At 34.1% G+C, this 20770-nt stretch overlaps 1 protein-coding gene across 2 annotated transcripts in view; it reads right to left on the reverse strand.

Annotated features, from left to right (window-relative positions):
* The window catches only part of Clvs2 (clavesin 2), a 73303-nt gene that overhangs the window by 19279 nt on the left and 33254 nt on the right, over window positions 1–20770 (reverse strand). For both annotated transcript variants that reach the window (XM_078019273.1, XM_005340521.4), the window contains exon 4: window positions 5854–5964. In XM_078019273.1, coding sequence (XP_077875399.1) covers window positions 5854–5964 — 111 coding nt within the window. The remainder of the gene's footprint in view (window positions 1–5853; window positions 5965–20770) is intronic.

Here is a 20770-nt window from a genome sequence, read left to right on the forward strand (position 1 = left end):
GATGTTGAACACTTTTCATATATTTGTTGATCAATTGTATTTCTTCTTCTATTGAAGTGTCTGTTAGTTCTTTAGCTAATTTATTGACTGGGTTATTTGGTGTGTGTGTGTGTGTGTGTGTGTGTGTGTGTGTGTGTTATGTTTTTTGAGTTCAATGCTCTATCTGAAGTTCATGTGGTTCAGATTTTCTCTCATTCTGTAGGCTCTCTCTTTACGTTATTGATTATTTTCTTTGCTGTAAAGAACCTTTTTGTTTGATTCATCCCATTTATTGATTCTTGATTTTACTTCGTGGGCATTGTGAGTCAGATTCATATAATCATTTCAATAGATGCTGAGAAAGCATTTGACAAAATACAGCACTCCTTCAAGCTTAAAGCACTAGAAAAACTAGGGATAGTAGGAACATATCACAACTTTGTAAAAGGTATCTATGCTAAACCCAAGGCCAACATCATTCTAAATGGAGAAAAATCAAAAACATGCCCTCTAAAAACGGAAACAAGACAAAGATGCCCTCTTTCACCACTTTTATGCAACATCATCCTTGAGACTCTAACCAGAGCAATTAGACAGAAGAAAGAAATTAAAGGGATACGAATAGGAAAAGAATAACTCAAACTATAACTATTTGCTAATGACATGATTCTATATTTAGAAGATCCAAAAAATTCCACCAGAAAACTTCAGGAACTAATAATTGAATTCAACAAGTTAGCAGAATATAAAATTAATACCCATAAATCATTTGCATTCCTATACATCAGTGATAAATCCACTGAAAGAGAAATTAGAAAAACTACCCCATTCACAGTAGCCTCAAAAAATATTTGGGAAATCAATTTAACAAAAGAGGAGAAAAACATCTATAATGACAACTACAGAAAAATTAAAAAAGAAACTGAAGAATGCCTTAGAAGATGGAAAAATCTCCCATGTCCTTGGATTGGCAGAATTTATATTGTCAAATGTCCGTACTACCAAAAGCATTACACAGATTTAAAACAATTCCTTTTAAAATCCCAGTGACATTCTTTGCAGAACTAGAAAAAGTAATCATGAAATTCATTTGGAAAAATAAGAGACCCAGAATAGCCAAAGTTTTCCTTAGCAAGAAAAGTGAAACAGGAGGCATCACAATACCAGACCTTAAATTATACTACACATAGAGCCACAGTAACAAAAAATGGATGGTGTTGGCACCAAAACAGATACATAGACCAGTGGTACAAAATAGAAGACTCAGAGACAAACCCACATAAATATAGTTGTTTCATACTAGAAAACAGTGTCATTGACATACATTGGAGAAAAGATAGACTCTTCAACAAATGGTGCTGGGAAAACTGAAAATCTATATGTAACAAATGAAATTAAACCCTTCTCACCCTGCACAAACTTAACTCAAAGTGAATCAAGAACTGAGTCACTAGAACAGAGACCCTGCGACTGATAGAGGAAAAAGTAGGCCCAAATCTCTTCTATGTCAGCTTAGGAACTGACTTCCTTAATAAGACCTCTTGGCTAAAACATTTCCTTCCAGTGTCCTTTGATTGTCTCTTACTTTGCTAGACTTTTCTTACTCTTCCAAAATTTTAACATTGGAGAGTTCCAGGTCTCAGTTTTTGGAGCTATTCTCTTTTTAAACCATGCTCCCTCTTTGATGTTCTCATTCAATCCATTTCTTTCAGTCAGCGGCTTTACAATATTGTCCATATACTAAAAAGACATCTGGAATCCAGAACGCTTCCTTGAACTCCATATCTGAATTTCCACTCTACTTGATATCCTCATTTAAATGTTTAATGGGATCCTCAAATTTAACAATTCCAAAATTGAACTCATAAACTTCCTCCCAGATCTTCTCCCTATTTTCAATATCAGTTAATGATATGATTATCCTTTTAGAGCTTCTCAAACCAAAGCCTTTGATTCATCCTTTACTCCTCTTATTATCTGTCAGCTAATCTTTTTGGTGCTGTTTTCAAAATGTACCCTGAATACAATCACTGTTACCAAGTCCATCCCTATAACAATGACTCAAATTACTATCATCTTGTAAATTGTATTACTGCATTAGCCTCCTGATCGGTTCTCCTGCTTCTACTTATCCAACTTCTCTCCATTCTGAAGATGGGAGAGACCATATGAAAATATAAGTAGGACAATATCATTCCGCTCACAATTCCCACTGACTTCTTTCTCTGAGTAAACACTGTAAGACTCTGTAAGAACAACTTCTCTGAAAACATCTAATTCTCACTCCCCATAGGGACATAGTGCCTCAAGGCATTTGCAATGGATCTTTGTTCTGCCTGGAGATTTCTGCCTGCAAATGTTGCCACAGCTTATTGTTCCACAACCTCATCTTTGTTTGAAAATCGACTATTTAACATTATAGCTTTGCCCAACCTGGAAAGGATTACCCACTTTTTCTACACCATGTTTTTATTGCATCTTCCATGTATGATACCATTTATTTACATTATGAAGATGCTACTTTGAAGATATATAGAGAAACAATACCATTGTTTCTACAAATCCAAAATTTGTTGGAAAATGCATATCATATGAAGATGCTCTTTTTGAATTTACCTGAGTTTATGGAAAAAGGTTAAATGTGACTAGCTCATCTGGACTCAGCAAAAAGGATGCACTGCAATTGCCTAACTGGTAAATTTTTGCCCTTAGACTTCTTTCTTTCTTTCTTTCCTTTTCTTTGAAAAATTTTATGTAGGAACAAACTTCATTTTATTGTTTCTTTTTTCTTATGCTGTTTTTTTTTCCATTTCAAGCAAGAAATCTGGTCCTGTTAGCTTCTTTGCCAATTTTAAGAATTAAATTGAATAATACTTTCAGTACTATTTTGATTTCCTACACTATGCCATTAAAAAGATTGTGCTAAGTGATTTGGAATAGAAAGGAAGAGGGTGAAAAACTTTTGAGAATTAACAAGCAACAGAAAATGGGGTTCACCCTATTGAGGAAGAAATAGAAATTTGTGCCAACTCCTGAGAAAACCTGCTTCCTTTCAACTCTTGGAAAGTAACAAGGCCATAGCTATGGCTGAGTGAAGAGTGGTAGCTGTGGGTTGAAGCTGAGCCCTTTGTTTCTAACTTGAACTGGGATGTACCTCTTTAACAGACAATTTAAGAGCAGAAGGAAATCTTAGTTCCAGAAACAAATATTGGCTTGATCAGTGGGGATATCGGAAGTGTTTATAATGGAAGAGAAGTTTGGTGTGAAAGATTCCAGATCCTGGTCTCGAATTTGAGAAGGGACTTATAACACCAAAGATTAATATTATTATCAGTCTACCATGTTGGAGGATCAAACTCATATTTCATTTAATTTGATAAAATGAAGAACTAGATGTTTTTCACATACCTGAGATTCACAATTCTTCTTTAGGTTTTCTTTCACCACTTTTTCAGAACACAGATTTATAGCAACTCAAGTGTGAGGTGTTAAGTAATATTGTAATGTTGAGTCATTTGTAATTCCATTAAGAAATGTAATAATAGCTTTGCATTATGCATTGACTTTATAAGTACAAATTAAAGGCATTTAACCTATAATTATTTTTATATGAAAATTTCCAAGTCATATAATTTTAATTAAAATGGTAAATTCTGGATACCTCATTTCCATCCAGAATAGTACCAGCAACGTAGTCTTCTAGGCATTGCTAAAATTGTCAAATTCAATCACAAAACATGTTGCTTTCCTAGTTTTCTAAACCTGAACTTCTTCAGTGATTTTTATTTTTTCCTTTTAATACAGCAAGATCATGTTAAAATCATGTCAGAAAAAGTCACCCCTGTAGACAAAGCCCTTGAAATATTTCCCATTTCACTCTGAAAGTCCAGATCCTTGCAATGGGCTACATGGCCATATATGATCTGGTGCACCATAGTCCTTGCTATCCATCCTGTACCACCATCCCTCACAGTTAATTCTGCTCTAGCTTTTCTTGTCGTCTTGTTATTTGCCAAATGCATTAGACAACTAGACATATGCTTACCCTCACAATCCCCTCTGCTTGTAACTATTCCCCATATATCCAGATATCCAGTTTTGCTACCTACTAGCTGTGATTCAGAGCAAATTGCTTAAACTTCTATGCCTCATTTTCCTATCTATGAAATGAGAAAAATAACAATTCTTACCCTAAAACATTGTTACAAAGAATAAATGAGTTAACATATGTAAAGTTGAGAACAGCATGTGGCACATAGTGAACACTACATAAGTACTGACTAGAATACTTTGTACTAAAAGCCCCAGCAGGTGCTTTGGATAACCTGATCACTCTTTCATAGAACAACCTGGAAAGAGCATTTGTGAGGCACTTCAACATATTTTCTGAATTTCAAAATACCAATAATTTGATTCTTGGTGGTAGAAACAATTCTTAATGCAAATTATAATTGAAATGTTTTCAACAAATTCATACACAGTAAGCTCTCTGTTCACTAATGTTTAATATGAACCCATAATTACTGCACATTCACACTCAAAATGAGGGCTCTGCAACACTGAAATACCTGAAGCACCTTCTCGGTCATTTGACAAACAGGGAGACTTACCTTCTCATAATTGGTCTAGAAGTAAGTATATTTTCCTGTGCAACTAATCATTTGGGAAATGGATACAGCACAAAGAGGTGGGAATTGGTCTAAATATGGAGTTGGGTGATTTGGGTTTTATTATTAGCTCTACAATATTACAGCTGTGTAGATGAGTAAGACCGTTACTTATCCATCCTAAAACTTCCTTTCTTTAGTTCTGCAGCAGAAGATACAGTTTACTAAATTAACTCTTCAGAGTTGAGAGTAGAATAGTAGTTATCAGAAGCTGGGAAGATAGAGATGGAAGAAGGTTGGTTTATAAACATTATTATAGTTTGATAAGAAAAATCAGTTATAGAAGGGTGCCAGTAAATAAGAATAATGAATTGTGTATTTCAAAACAGCCAGAAAAAGTGATTTTGAATATTTTCACTACAAAAACATAATAAACATTTGAAGAGATATGTATACTTCTTCTGATTTGAATATTATATAATGTATACATGATTTGGAAAAATAAATAAATAGTTGGCCAATGTTTTTAAAATGTACATATTCAGAGCTGTTGCAAAATTTGAATGAAAGAACATGTACTAAAAGGCATTTTAAAATCTATATTTAATAATAATGATAAATATATTAGTGTGTATTATACACTGTGCAGTGTTCTAAATGCTTTAAGTAAATTATTATCTTAGTCTTAGAAAGATGATTTTGTTGTTATGTGCTTTGATTATCTCATGTTAGATAAAACTAAATCTTCAAGTAAGTAACATGTAATTTAAAGTAATATTAAAATGTCTAAACATTATCATTCTTTTCAAAATGTGTGATTGGTCATGATAATTATTACAAAATTATATCAGATATTGCAAAGTTTATTATATTTATTTCAGTGAATATTATAAAATAACAAACACCCATTTATCAGCAAATACTATTTTAATTTCTCTGTAGACCTTACCTGAAATTAAGTACAGCAATATTAATGTAGTTACTTGGCAAAAAATTCTTTTGAACTTTACACTGAGGCTTTCATGTGTAATCAATGTATTAATATGTCCTCTTATAGTATAAGAAAGTAGGAAAGCTTGTTTTAAATGTTTCATTCACAAATGCAGCATTTAGAATTACAAGGTCTATAAGAATTTTAAGGTGCTTTCTATGCTAAATATTTATATGACAACCTAGAAACCCATTTTACCATGGCCATTATCATACACACAGTGTGTATCACAACTCATTACATGGGGCATATTTAAAAACAAAGAAAGCAACCTACCCTTTTCCGAGTCTTCTCCTTCAGGAAAGGCCGGATCACAGTGTACAGGGCATGGATGTACCAGGGTTGATTGACAAAATGAATTCCTCCAAATCGTGCTGGGAAACTATCCTAGAGCAACATGGAGGAAACAAAGTCAAGACATGCTTTAACATACTGCAGAGGTTTAGGAAAGGTCAAATTTGTTATTCCACATACTAAAATGAGATCATTTGTGCAGCTAAGAAGAAGGAAGAGCCTTTCCACATTGTAACTCGTGCTGAAAATGAACCACTATATAAGAAAGCAAAACCCTTCTCAAGAATAAGTTGTTGAAAAAAATGTCACCACTAACTGCTGTCATTATAGTCCCAGAAACATAAATAAAAAGTATGAGAGATATGTCAAATAATGAATGTATGTTATATAAATATTTTACTTAAATTATTTATAATAAATTTATTTAAATTATAATGCTTTATTAAATTTAAATGTAGTCATTTATAATATATATGCTATCAGTTATCAAAAATCACTTTATTCTTTTTTCTCTTACTATATATAAACTTTATTATAAAAATTGTCCTTTCTTTATTTCAACTACATAAAAGAAATCATGCTTAAGCAAAACAAAAGCCTAGAGTTGTACTGTAGAAAATCTGAGGATATATTTCATTAGATTAAATGAAAGTAAAAACCTTCTGAGCTGATCCCACCGGGTGATAATGGGCCTCTGCTAAAGCCAGCCTCCTTCAGCAAGAAATGACACAGTGATAAGCAAAGGTATTTTCTTCCTACTTACAACTAATGGCTGTGTCCCTACCTCCTGCACAATGTGAAGGGAATTCCTAGAGCACATCAACTGCAACCTTTGATACTGCAAGTAGCTGCCACATCAGTGCACTTAGGTGTTGCTACTAGCTCCAACTTCCACACTGAACCGACTGCAAAAGTCTACTCAAAAAACACTAAACCACCAGAACTGTCTCAAAGTGGGATTATAATAACTGGCAATCTTTAGATGTGGGTTATTTTTTATTTAAATAATCTCTTGAATAAGATTCTCTGCTCAAAAACATGCATGAATTACTCACCCTGCATAAAAATATTTTGTTTTGTTTGATATACTTTAGAATCATTAGTAAATTAATGATTTTGTAAACTGGTTTTCAGAACTAATTAACATTTTTTGCAAATACAATTTTTATGTCAGAGACTAGCACATCTTAAAACAATAGTACTTCAAAAATAAATAGATTAGAATAGCTAAAGATAAAAATGTGTCTCTTTTTAGGTCAGTATCTAACTTTTATAAATATGTAGTTTCCATTCAGCAAGAGATTATTATTATAATAACATAAATGAACCATATAGAAATTAAAACATAACTATTTTAAGTTGTAAAATTTTACACATAAAAAGAAAAGAGTAGCACACCTATAAACAATAAGAAGAACACTAAAACACTCAAGTGACCTCCATTCAGCTTAAGAAATAGAACATTTAGGACTTTCAAGTTGACTAAATTCACATTATTTCTCCTGTTCACATCTTAGAATTTCATATTAAAATTCCTTTGCTTATATTTTATATTTTAAATATTATAAACATAAGCATATAAATATTATATTTTACTTATTGCTAATTATTGTTCTATCATTATATTTTACTATGTATATATGTATCCTTAACATACACTGTTAGCATTTTTAAATAATCAAACTTCATAAATGTGTCACAGTACTGCATATATTCTCCTGTTGTCACATAATATTGTTTCTGAGGTTCGTTGTACTTGAAGTTATATAGTGTGCAGCTATAGTTCACTGCCACTGCTGAATACTAGACCACCATGTGGTACACCCTAATTAATCTATTCCATCCATGTACATTGTTTTCAGGGGTTTTGTTTTACTATTGCCAGCACTGGTGATCTGAAGACTTCATTCTTGTAAATATTTAAGGGTGTTTATCAAGAACCATAGAGTATGTATATTTCAGCTTAACAAAATCAGTAAGAGAAATTCTATCAGTTTATATCCCTCCTTTCCATAGTATTGTAAGAGAGTTCCAGTTGTTCCACATATCATATCTTTCTAATTTTTGCCAATCTCATAAATATAAAATAGATTCTCATATGACTAGTTTGCTAGTATTTGTCTTTGCTCATTTTTATTACTTTTATCATAAGTAACACTTTTATAACAAACATTTTGAACATGTTATATTATTTTGGAATCCTTGAGAGTTCTGAATTATTTGCTGTATCTAGTGACTGTTTTCAAGATATCTCGTTGATGGAGGACTCACAGTGGCTAATATTAATTATCAGGTGTCCTGATGCAGCTGGCTTAAGGAATCCTTTCTCCAGACAAGATCCATTTTATCTCCTACTATGCACAAGACTTTAGCAACCTATATGGTTATAATTTAGTTTCCCATCCTGGAATTTCTCTGACTGCATCATATAGAAAATTTCAGGCACTTCTGAGGCTATTATGGCCTCAGATAACCAGGGGAGACTTATCATCATCATTAGTTTTATGGATATTATTCTTTTTCCATCTAGATAAAAGACAGACCTAGTGATTTCTTTGAAGTGTTCCTGTCCACCCAAGACTTTCTTTCAAAACCTTTTCTCAAAGGAAAACCACCAAGATGAATGTGAACTCTCATGTTCTGTCCCCTACTTCAAGGTTTCCAAGCCTACTTCCTGCTCCTGAGCATCCCACTCCCCAGTACTGTGCTTGCCTTCTTACCTGCCCACGCTTCTTCTTATGTTTCTGAGTTCAGTAATACATCTGGAAATATTTTGTTGTTATATATCCAACACTGTGCTTCTTCATGACAGTAAGACCTCTGAGAATTTTTAGCCTACTGCATTGCCTGAAGCCAAACTGCTTAATATGTTTTAAAATATACTCCTGAAGGAACATTTGGTCTCCTAAACAAATGAATGAATACCAGCTATCAAGGTTATTAAACCAAGTCCCAGCTCAGTGATTCTCAAATGTTGAGAATACATGTAACTTACACACAAAGTCAAGGGCTTTCTTGTTCACATTTTTCTATATACAGTGACTCCATCAGTACCAAATCACAGCTAGGGCTGAGTGAAAGAACAGGGAAAGCTCTGACTTTGCAATTAAGTAGACCTATTACAAAATTCTGACTTAATCCACCTCTCAAGCATCAAAGTTCAAAACAAAAATAACATCATTGGTTCCTTCTTGCCCCACTGTGATCTTCCCTTTTTTTTTTAAATCATGTTCCAGGTCTTACAATATTTACCATCCTGCTTCTGTGGAGCTTCATATTTGCTTCCTGCATCATGCCAATGCGATCCAAGCACGATATATGGGAATATAAAAATAAATCAGGCACTGTTGGGTCAGTAGAGTACACAGAACAGTCATCATCGCCATCACATGTCACTTCCCTGCATCTACTTCATGCCTGTGGTCACCATGCTGTTTTATAGCTTGCGGGGGTTGTTCTGTCCCATACAGATGTGGGCTCTTTGAGTGCAGAGGCTGTGTGTTCTATATGTTCTACTCATGCTTAGCTTGGAATCCATGTCCTGCTGTACAACCCTGAAGTTAAGAGACTGGAAGGTCAAACATGAATATCACAGCGGAATTCTGACAGAAAGAGTTCCTCCAATGACATGTTTGAGGAAGATTCAAATGCTCAAGGAGAGCAATAGCCATCCTCTTGGTGCTAAGAAGCTCTTGGGAGATTGTTAGCAGAATTCCAGAGCTGGACCTGCCCACCTTCCACTTTCTAGATGCCACTAAGAAGTAAAAGGCTTTGGGACAACAGCAGCAAAGGTGGGTATACTAGCTCATAGACCTCTAAATGCCACTGGAGTTCTGGAGGAATGTGACCTCAAAACCAAGAGCTCAGGAGCATCCTCCTCTCCCATTGCTCTAGCTCCTCCAACAAGGTTTTGAACAATTATGACCTTTAATACATCTATCTGGTTTTGGAATTATCCAGAGAGATGACTGTTTTGTGTACTCTACTGACCCCACCTTACCTGATTCATTGCTGCATTCCCAGCATCTTATAAATGCACGTGTGTATCCCAGCACAGAGTTAGATAAATTTAGCTGAATAGAATCGATTCTGATATTTACTATTTAAGAAAAAAAAATGTCTTCTCTGAGACACAATTTTCTTACCTACAAGGAACAAAATTGAATGGGAATGCTAATAGCTAACAGTATGTGTTACTTAATGACAACTCCTCACAGATACAAGCCTACTATATTCACTGTCAATCCCACTTTGCAAATGTGGAAATGTTCATGGAAGTAATTTTATAATGTGGCTTAATGGGCAGTTGTCCAGTCCTAAACAGCTCTGTATAGTACAAAATAACAGCATACACCACTCTGATCATTGACTCCGTAAGACATACCACTCTGCACTGGAGACAGTGACAGAAAAAGTGCCCCGCAATTAGTGAGAAAAACCTCTACAGAATTTCTACCTTCCAAAAGCATTGGCTAGCTCACCCATTCCCATTTACATTTTTTCTTTTTCCTTGAGCAGAAATCTTGTGCTAGATGCATAGGTTATCTTGCCTGAATGATTAGATGAATGGAGGAAGAGCTCACCAAGATTCTAAAGTAAATCAGCATTCCTCCAAGTCTGTGTTGACAATAACCTCCAACAAATACCCTTCTGTGGCAGAAGATGAGATTTAGAAGTACCCAGCAGGCAGTATGTGAGTTTCTCCAAGGATGAACTTTTAATTCAAACAATCCTAAAATGAGGGTCAATCAAAGCAAATTATCTATTTTTTCTTCATGGGTACTACAGACACTGAAATATTTCTCTCTCTCTCTCTCTCTCTCTCTCTCTCTCTCCACACACACACACACACACACACACACACACACACACCAATATCCCTACTCCTGAGTGCCCACATCCTAAGCAACCACTATCCTCTAAAGCTGGGTTCCCTGCACTGGCCCTTGCCTCCTGGGCTGCCCACACTCCACCTACTCTCCTGTTTTTCCTGTAGATTGTCAGGAAGATCTGAAGAATTTTTAGCCTACTGCACTGCCTGAAGCAGAACTAATTAATATGCTTTTAAAATATATTCCTGAATGAGCATTTGATCCCCAGAACAAAACTGAATGAACACCAGCTATAAAAGCTATTAAGCCAAGAGTCTTAGCTCAGCGATTCTCAAACTTGTGTACAGTAGTGAGTAGATACCAGTGAATTATTCATTTATCTATAGCAAAAATATTTGCTTCAAAAATCTAGCAATTGAACAAAAATTGGAGAATTTGAACTATTACCACATTATTCAAATGTAAGAGTTAAGTTGTAAATATAAAAATCATGTGTTACAATAATATTATTACATATTGTATCATATTTGGGAACAAAAATACTCAACAATTTCTGGTACAACCCAGGTACAGTTTATAATCACAAATGATAGCAAAGTGGACTTTTCTATGAGAATTAAACCTATAACTCTAGTCTTATTTCACAAATAAGATTGTCTAGGATTCCTAAACAAAGCAGTCATGTTAAGAAGTGTTCTTAATATGAACATAGGAGGAAATTATATGTGTAACTCACGCATTCAAAGTTAAATCTATCAAGATTCTATGAATGTTCTTTTCTTTTTCTTCCTTTCATATACTTTTTTGAAGCACTTCAAACTACTCTGCTACTTCCAACTACTAACGATCCATAATAAAGCACATGTAGTGATAAATTGTAGCAATCATCACCTAGAAATTACAACGTTAAGTCTGTAGCTCTATCTGTAAGGTTATACTAGAATAAAAATATATAGCATTGTTCCTTCATGACTCTTGCAGTGTAAACATAAATCAACTCTTTTGTAGAAATGTTAACTACAAAAAAGCATAATAAAAAAGTCACTGATGTCATTACCATCAGAGACAGGAAGTAGATTCTAAGTATCTCAGTACATGCTTTCAATTTTTTCAGTTAAGTTTTAATATAGATGGCATGAAACTCTATATAGCAGTCTTAATTGTGATAATAATTATTTATTTATAATAGCTCATAGAGATAAAACATATACAGCATCACTGTCTCTGAAAGTGCATCTTAGTATAGAGATTAAAAGTGATTACAGCAGCAGCTGATGCAACTGGTATCTTGATAGCATCACCATTAGTCCTTTTCAGCTGTGTTTAAATATACTAAGATTGGTCTGCTGACCACACTGTGTTTTCCTAAATATGTCTTTGGGGGATAGTTTTTCTAGATAGATAAAATATTTGTATACCTTATATTCATCTTTTAGAATTTTGTATTAACTATTTGTGTATATATCTTATTTATCTACTTCTCGATTCCTGAAGAAAGTCAGGTTTGTTCTTGTTCTAAATCCCTGCTCCATTCTCCCACCTCTGGCATGTGGAACTGAAAAGAAAGGGATTATATCTGTGATTCTGAGTATTTGGTCTCATTATGAGTGCACAGATAGATTCAGGAAAGTCATTAACTTGCTTTCATGATAGAAACAAAAATTCTTACCCAAACAATCCAAATAGTGTCTTCTGCCAAATCAAGAAGATTCGGCCAGGAAACTGTTTAATTACTAGCTAATTGGAGTGTCTTTTTCTGTGCCCATCTTATAAGTGGTAATGAGCCATACTCAAATGAATGCAAATAACATATTAAAAACAAAAAATCTTGCCCCTCATATCACACAGAGATAAGATTTTAAATTAAAATCATATGCATGCAAGAGGACACTTCACCTCTATCCTGTTAACTTCTAATTGCTCATTAAAATCTCATACGATCCAGGTAGATGTACAAAAAAGAAACTTGGAGAGATACAAATAATTGTATAAAAGCAATTTTGTTTTTTTACCAAAAATAAAATAATTGCTTTGGTACATAGAGAAGAAAGCTACTAAATAACATTTTTTACAACCAGGTTATTTAATACTTGGGAGTTTTTCATGAGAAAAAAAGTGAAAAAATTTAATTGCTTAAAAAGGTGAATAGTCCATCTTTTTACAGGAAAATAAGTCAGTCTCCAAAGACATATGACATTGTTTTCAAAATAAACATCTAGCAAGGCTTTATACTTGATGATTAATCTCCGAAACAACATACAGGTAAATCACATATTTATATTTCCATCAATCCTCAGAAAACAGTATCTTAATTTTAACAAATCTTTGGAGAAAGCAGTACAAATTTACCATGATGTATTGTTTAAAAGTGACTAAAAGGAGCCAGGTGTGAAGGTGCACACGTGTAATCCCAGGGGTTTGGAAGGCTTATGCAGGAGGATGGCAAGTTCAAAGCTGGTCTCAGCAATTTAGGAAAGCCATAAGCAACTTAAGGTGACCCTGTCTTAAAAGAAAAAAAAAAAAACAGTGCACTGTGCTCTCCACAGATGTTAAGCTGTTAAGCACCCCTGGGTTCCATCTCTGCTACAAAAAAAAAAAAAGTGAATGAAATGATACACTCATTTCACATTAATATGTGATTTTGTAGGTAAAATTGTTTTCCAAATTTTAATTTTTGAAATATCAATGTATTGTGAAATGATTTGGCTCTCCCCAATGTTAATTCCTAAATTCCAATATGCACTAAAATATAGATAGCATTTAAGTTCTAATTCTAAATTTGAAAACTGATTTTGTAGGTGACACCTATGTGCTTTACAATGTCTGTCTGTTTTAAGATCCTTGGCAAAACACCAAGTATGGTTGAGACTGTCCATCATGAATACAAGGGTGTGAATGTGTGTTTCTCTTACAGGTAACCAACAGAATATGTTCTTGCTTAAAGGCATGCACATCCCTTCTGATATTTCTATTTAAAAAGCTATTTCCCTATCCTCTATAGGTTAATATTTGTCTAAAGAAGACTTCATGGTGCTGTAACCCTTAGAAAATCATTCTTTCGCTGTCATTCTCCTTCTATGAAATTTTGTTCCCGTTATAAAGATGTGGTAGCTTTGCTCTTTTTAAATTTTTTCTGAGATTTGTCTTATTTTTGTTAAGTTAGTTAGAAATAATATTTGAGTCTAATAATGTTGACTGATAGTCTCCTCTATTGGTGACATAAAAGAAATCATAGAGGGATTTAATGGAAGGACATATCTTCTTAATACCTACTAGTAAATTTACGATAAGAGACAGAGGTTTTAAAGAATCATGTCCTTTAAGCTGTGATAGCTGGGTCCTGGGTCAGAGAGAGATGTCTCAAGGACACATTTTGAAAGCGAAAGTGTTTTTGATTGCATTGCTTTGGTAATCCTATAGTCACAATTTATTGTTTGGACAGGAAAAAAAATTTTCAACTTTCACTCAAGATGACAAGGAGGTGTCTTCTTAGGCCACTCAGATCACAGTGTTGGTCAGTGATGCTCGTTTATGAAGCTGTATGCTCTGAATAAGAGCACAGGATTGTCACCTGCCCACATTAAAATAAATGAAAGGTCCATGATGTTCTTATCATTATTATAATTCTAATGCTGATTATAATTTTTAATTTTTTTCTTAAAATCGGAAAAAAAACCTCTTGGTATAGTTGGTTTGTTCAAATCTGCAAATAATAACCTTATTTTCTCTTTCACCACTAAATTAACACATGGAAATAGTTGATATAGATCGATTCCATAGGAGAAAACTCACAGGTTGCTCTGTGTTTTAAATGGAAGTACTGAAATAATCTGTAAGTCTCTTGGCTTCTAGGCTCCAGTGATAAATCACTGTTTACCAAAGTAAAACCAATACAAACAACTAATGTGCAACATGCGTACTCATCATACATCTGAATGGGCAAGAAGCTCTCTCTTTCCTGAGCAGAACAGGTGTGGTGTTCTCACGGGCTGCTTTTTCTGTCAGAGAAGGTTGAAAACAGATTGGAGCAAATCACAGCCCCACAGCCTCAACACAAAGACACAGGCTTATTTAGGACAGTCACTGCTGGTGTGTGTGCCTGACACAATCGGGCAGTGAGACAGCTGGAGAACATGACAGAAAGCTCCTCACACCTCCTCACAATCCATGAAGTGCCAATTTCAATCTAGTGTAACAGCAGGAGAGAACCCAGAGTAAAAACTCCTACCAGACAAAAAAAAAAAAGGTGACATCATCATGCTCTTCCATTAAAATTGAGTACATAGCAAAGGTATGACATAATGGTTCCATTACTAACCAAAATAGAAAGGAGTGATTTTCTGTGGTCTGTATAGAGGCTTGCAGTCTGTGCTGAGGAAGGCCTCACTATTACTTCAGCTAGGACATTAGTTAATGAATTCTATCTCTCCCTCAACTTTTATCTGCTTTAGATAACACATATCTATGTACAAAGGCTGATGTCCCCTATCTACACGGCCAAAGGGGAGGTAACCAGCAGAATTTCTGCAAGAGCAGAACAGAAAAAGAGCAAATTACAGAGAGAATCAGGAGAAAGTCTTTACGTGGTGACTCCAGTGGGGAGTCAAGTAGCTTCATCAAGTAAGGACTTGGCCAGGATTGTGTCTAATAGTGAGACAAGGCTGTAAAGGTTTGGAACAACAGGATCTGTTACATTCTGCTGAAAGAAATATCAGTCATAAAATATCCCTGAAAGAAACTTCAAAACCTTCTCCTTAGGCTCTATAACGTTCCTTCTAGATATTAATTAAAAGAAAATTAACATTAATTGGGGCAAAATTTTATGTACAAGAATGTTTGCTTCATTTTTATGTTTTGTAATTAAAAAGTTGGATCAATTTAAACCTACTTCAATGGATATATGAATATTTTATTATTAATATAGAATGTTAAAGAGCCATTAAAATGGCAAGAATTCCTACTACAAAAAAAAAAAATGACCAAACCATAACATTAGGTTAATAAATTGGGAAAAATTCACTTATTATAAAAAGGAATATAAGACAAAAAGATTTGGAAAATACATTAAAAGATAAACCTAATTAACTGTGTAATGGAATAATAAATGACTTTTAGTTTACCCTGTACGTTTCATATTTTTCGCATGTTCTGAAATGACCAAGTACTACATACATGTATGCTTGTATATAGACTTAGACATGTGTATATTAGTAAAATATTACATTTTTGTTCATACTTGTTCAAAATCAGCACAGAAAGCCTGTGCCTTTGTGTTGAGGCTGTGGGGCTGTGATTTGCTCCAATCTGTTTTCAACCTTCTCTGACAGAAAAAGCAGCCCGTGAGAACACCACACCTGTTCTGCTCAGGAAAGAGAGAGCTTCTTGCCCATTCAGATATATGATGAGCATGCATGTTGCACATTAGTTGTTTGTATTGGTTTTACTTTGGTAAACAGTGATTTATCACTGGAGCCTAGAAGCCAATTAATTATCAAGTAAGTTTAACAAATATTTATGAAAGTTACTCAAGGCTGGGAAAGGTAAAGGGAATGTAGATGAAGAGTCCTTATCTTAAAGGAGTTTCTATTCATAAAGGCAATCATAACATAAAACAAGGAAAGATGTTTACAAGGTGTTGTTAAGTTTAAAAGAGAGAAAAGAATGAGATCAAAAGTTGGAAGGATAAGGAACACATTCACAGAATAGGTAGAGTTTGGAAAGGATCTGGGGCTGTTGATAAGAATCTGGTAGCAGAGTGTCCCAGGAGAAGATCAATAGGAACCATGTCAGGAAGGACTGGGCCACCATTAGCGCTTGGTCACCAGGCTGTTTGTCTGGAGTTAAAAGTAATGGTGAGGAAGTTGTGGCAATGTGGGGGAGAAAGTATTATAATAATAATAATACACATAGTTTTGAAACTACTTGGACAATGCAAATTGGCAAAAACCTTTGTGGTGTATCTTAACATTGGAAATCATGAGAAGAGGGGCATGTTGGAATTGTGCTATAGAAACATTAATTTAGCAGGAGTATGTAGTCTGGAATAGAAGCTGTATTTTAATATTTATATTTTAGTACAAACTGTGTGGGGTTATTTAGTTTCAAATTAAAAAAAATAACTATAGTTTTAGCATAGTCTTTTAAAAAAATGACCAAATAACACATGAGATAGACATTCATACTAGCTAGGACATTCATTAATGGATTATTAACTCCTGTCATGACCACCCACCATTGGGCAGAGATGAGACAGTGAGGGTTAGGGATGGATCAGGGTTGAAATGAGACATGGGAACTGATGGATATACAAGTTGAATAGGAGTGTCTTAGATGTCTCTGAATCAAATTTCTTGGAAAAAAAATGTGATTTTATGTTTTGACCTGATAGTTGATGAAGATTTTAAAAATAATATACTTTACATTTCAAGTAGAGAGTAAATTTGGAGATGTGAGGCCAAAGCGTTAATACCATGCAGTTAAGAAGAGCCTAAATCTTAGTAGTATTAAGATGTTAACTATAAAAAGAAAACAAGGTACATGTTAAAACATGAGAATATCGCAGCTGTATGACTTGACAAATGATTAGAGACAGAAGAGACCTAGTAGAGAAAGGCCATTTTATTCTCAATTAGTGGAGAAATCACTAATTGTACTAGAAACTTATATAGGAAAAGGGTCATATTTGAGGGGAAATATGATGTGCTAAATTTCAATGGTCCATAGGCCATATATATGAAGCTATCCCCAAACTGTGATAGCACAGGCTACGGCAGATACACAGAAATCAAAAACAGCAAACATTTAAAAGTGTCATGAATACATGTGAAGACATAATAAAGTGCTATAATAATCTGTATATTTTAAAATAATAATAATACACATTTTTCTCTGGAATTTATGCTCTTGACCAATATGGAACTAGGTAGAGTAACGAGTTGGAGAGAACAGGTTACTGAAGCCAGAGTGATGACTTCCAATCACTTGCCAGAACATTTTTAGCTGTACCACCTCCTTCTAGAGCTCTGTGGTGTCCATATGGATTGTGAAGCAGTGGATTATAAAGATAGCTTGAGAGGATCTAAAGATGTTCTAGCACATGTTCCTCAAAGAAGCACACATGAACAACAGAAGCTCAGGCTTTGGACAACCCCTCCAACTGGCACTTCTATGAGGATCTCCCATTCAGTCTCTAAACATTTTCTGCAAGGCTGGGGGTAGGTAGGAGGACACCTCGGTTTACCTAATCTTCCAAAATTTACTTTCTCTTATCAGTTAGTTTTACCACAAGAAGGAAGCCAGGGTTCATCTCTGGATCAATATTTCCTTTTCAAAATCTAGAAATACTTAATGAATGTACCTCTATATACAAAAAGAAGAAAAAAAACGTGTAAATCAATGCCTCAAAGATATTACTGTGCTTTTCTTGCATTGGTACAAAATTTTGTAGATACTTATCAATTTTGTTTAATTTAAGAACATTTTAATTAAACCACCAGAAAATTCATGTGGCCAGAGTAGGATGCATGTGGCTGGGTATATGGGTGTGCAATTGGGTGCTTAAAAGATCTCTTTAGTGGATGTGATCACTGAGCAATATATGCATTTATGGAAATGTTAACAGTGAAAAACATTGATTTGTACAATTAATGTTAAGATAAAAAAGAAATCTACCTACCTTATCTTCCTTGAAATTAAAGAACAGAAGTAAAAAGAATGATATTCCTCACCTTTCCACCTACCCTTGATTCCTAATTGAACACAACAATTCTGAAACTAGGAACAAAGATTATTCAATAACCTATTTTCCATAACATGAAAATCTGACACTGAGGCAATATATGTCATTTTAAACATGGAACTATGTGACTTATACGGGCTGTTATTTAGATCTGTGTCAGTTTATAAAACGCACTCTCTACTCTTTAGAAAAGACAGTATGACAATGAAATATTACTCAGCATTAAAAGAGAATAGAATTATGGCATTTTCAGGTAAATGGATGAAGTTGAAGAATATCGTGCTAAGTGAAGTAAGCCAATCCCAAAAAACAAAGGTCTAATGTTTTATCTGATTAGTGGATGCAGATCCATAATGGAGGAGGTGGGCATGGGAAGAATGAAAGAACTTTGAATTGGGCAAAGGAGAAGATGGGGTGGAGAGCAGGAAAGGAAGTAGGAAAGATGATGGAATAAGACGAACATCATTACCCTAGGGACATGTATGATTGCACGAATGGTGCGACTACATCGAGTACAACCCAAGAAGTAAAAAGTACAATGACTTGAAATGCATTCTGCTGTCATGTATAACCAATTAAAACAAATTTAAAAAATTTAAAAGACAGTATGACTCAACTGTGAGTTACAATTTTGGTGAATTCTAGAAATTTATAGGACAAAACACGAACACCTTTTCTCCATCTTCAACAGTCTACCCTATTTCATTCATGTAGTTTGTCAATGGTTCAAATCTTGATATATTTTTTTTTCCTAACATCAATTTCCTAGCCCTTAAACATGGGTCTTATATGTCCTCATGTTCACGTGCATATGGGTGTACCCAGTAGAAAATTTCATTTTAAGGATTATGTATATTCTAAAAGAATACCCACATTTAAAGGGTTATTAAAAAATCCCTTTACATGTAAATTCTAACAAATAGTTTGAAAAATTTTACTTTTATCTAATATTATTTCTGGCATCTATGTTGTTGACCAGAAACAACAAAACACACAAAAAAATGACATACTTTTGTTAATAATGCAAAATAAAACTATTTTATAAATGTAATCCTATGGTATTCTTCAAAAGAAATAATAATAATTTTTCCTCATTCAACATTTATTTATTGTGCCTACCATATATTAGCATAATACTACCAAAAGAATGCTGATTCCATCAGATTTCTATCTTTTTTTTAACCATTTATAAAGTAACTGTATCTATCTGTTGACTCATGGTTCTTTTTTACAAACTACATTATGTAATTAAAGACTCACCAGGAAGTTGCAAAAATTCAAGTGTGTGATTCTCTAGCTCCCCTAAATGAAATGATTTACTAGAGTACAGGACCAAACCTAGGAAATCAACATTGATAGAATCTTCGGGGCCTATTTGTATGTCACCAGGTTTGCAAAGACTCATTTAAAAAAATGTTTTAGATGCTAGTGGACCTTTATTTTGTTCATTTATTTATATGTGGTGCTCAGAATGGAACCCAATGTCTCACATATGCTAAGTAAGCGTTCTACCACTGAGACACAACCACAGTCCTGCAAACACTCATTTATTAATGTATATTAACTACTACATAAATTTATCATCTGTTTAGCTCAGTGTAACCACCACCATATTTAAAATATATACTGCAGTGTTCCATCAGGGAACCAGAGGCCATCATGTTAAGCTAAATAAGGCAAATACAAAAAGACAAATACATCGTGTTTTCTGTCTCATATGAGGAAACAAACAAAAAATAGAAGAGAAACTATAAGGGAGAGGAAGGGAACCAGGGAAGGGCTAAGGGCTAAAAATGGAAAGCCAAAGGTGGTAGAAGGGAGGTAGACATGATCAAAGCAGGAAATATGTATCCATAAAAGTATCACAGTGAGACCCATGAAAGTGTACAATTAATCACTATTAGTAGTTCTAATAACAACCAAAGAAATGTTGATTCAAGAAAAGGATTGTTCATGGAAATCCTTAGTATCCTATCCAATGCATCTGATCCTAATTCCTAGCTCCTGATAACCACTAATTTGTTCTCTATCTCCATGATTTTATTCTTTTGAGAATTTGATGTACATAGATGGTGCATTGTGGTGCCTTCAGACTGTTTTTTCTGACTTACCATAATAACAACCTTGATATCGATCAAAATTGTTGAGTGTTTACATAGGGTTTTGGGGTTTGTGTAGGATTTAATTCTTTTTTCTTTCTGTTCCATTGACCTTTTATTAGTTCTGCATGCTAAATTATCTAATGTTATTGCTGCTATATAAATTTGACAAAGAATAATAACAAAATTTACTTATTAAGTATCTAAAATAAAAATATTTTCTAAATATG

The sequence above is a fragment of the Ictidomys tridecemlineatus genome, chromosome 8, assembly GCF_052094955.1.
Source record: "Ictidomys tridecemlineatus isolate mIctTri1 chromosome 8, mIctTri1.hap1, whole genome shotgun sequence".
NCBI classification, from domain to species: Eukaryota; Metazoa; Chordata; class Mammalia; order Rodentia; family Sciuridae; genus Ictidomys; species Ictidomys tridecemlineatus.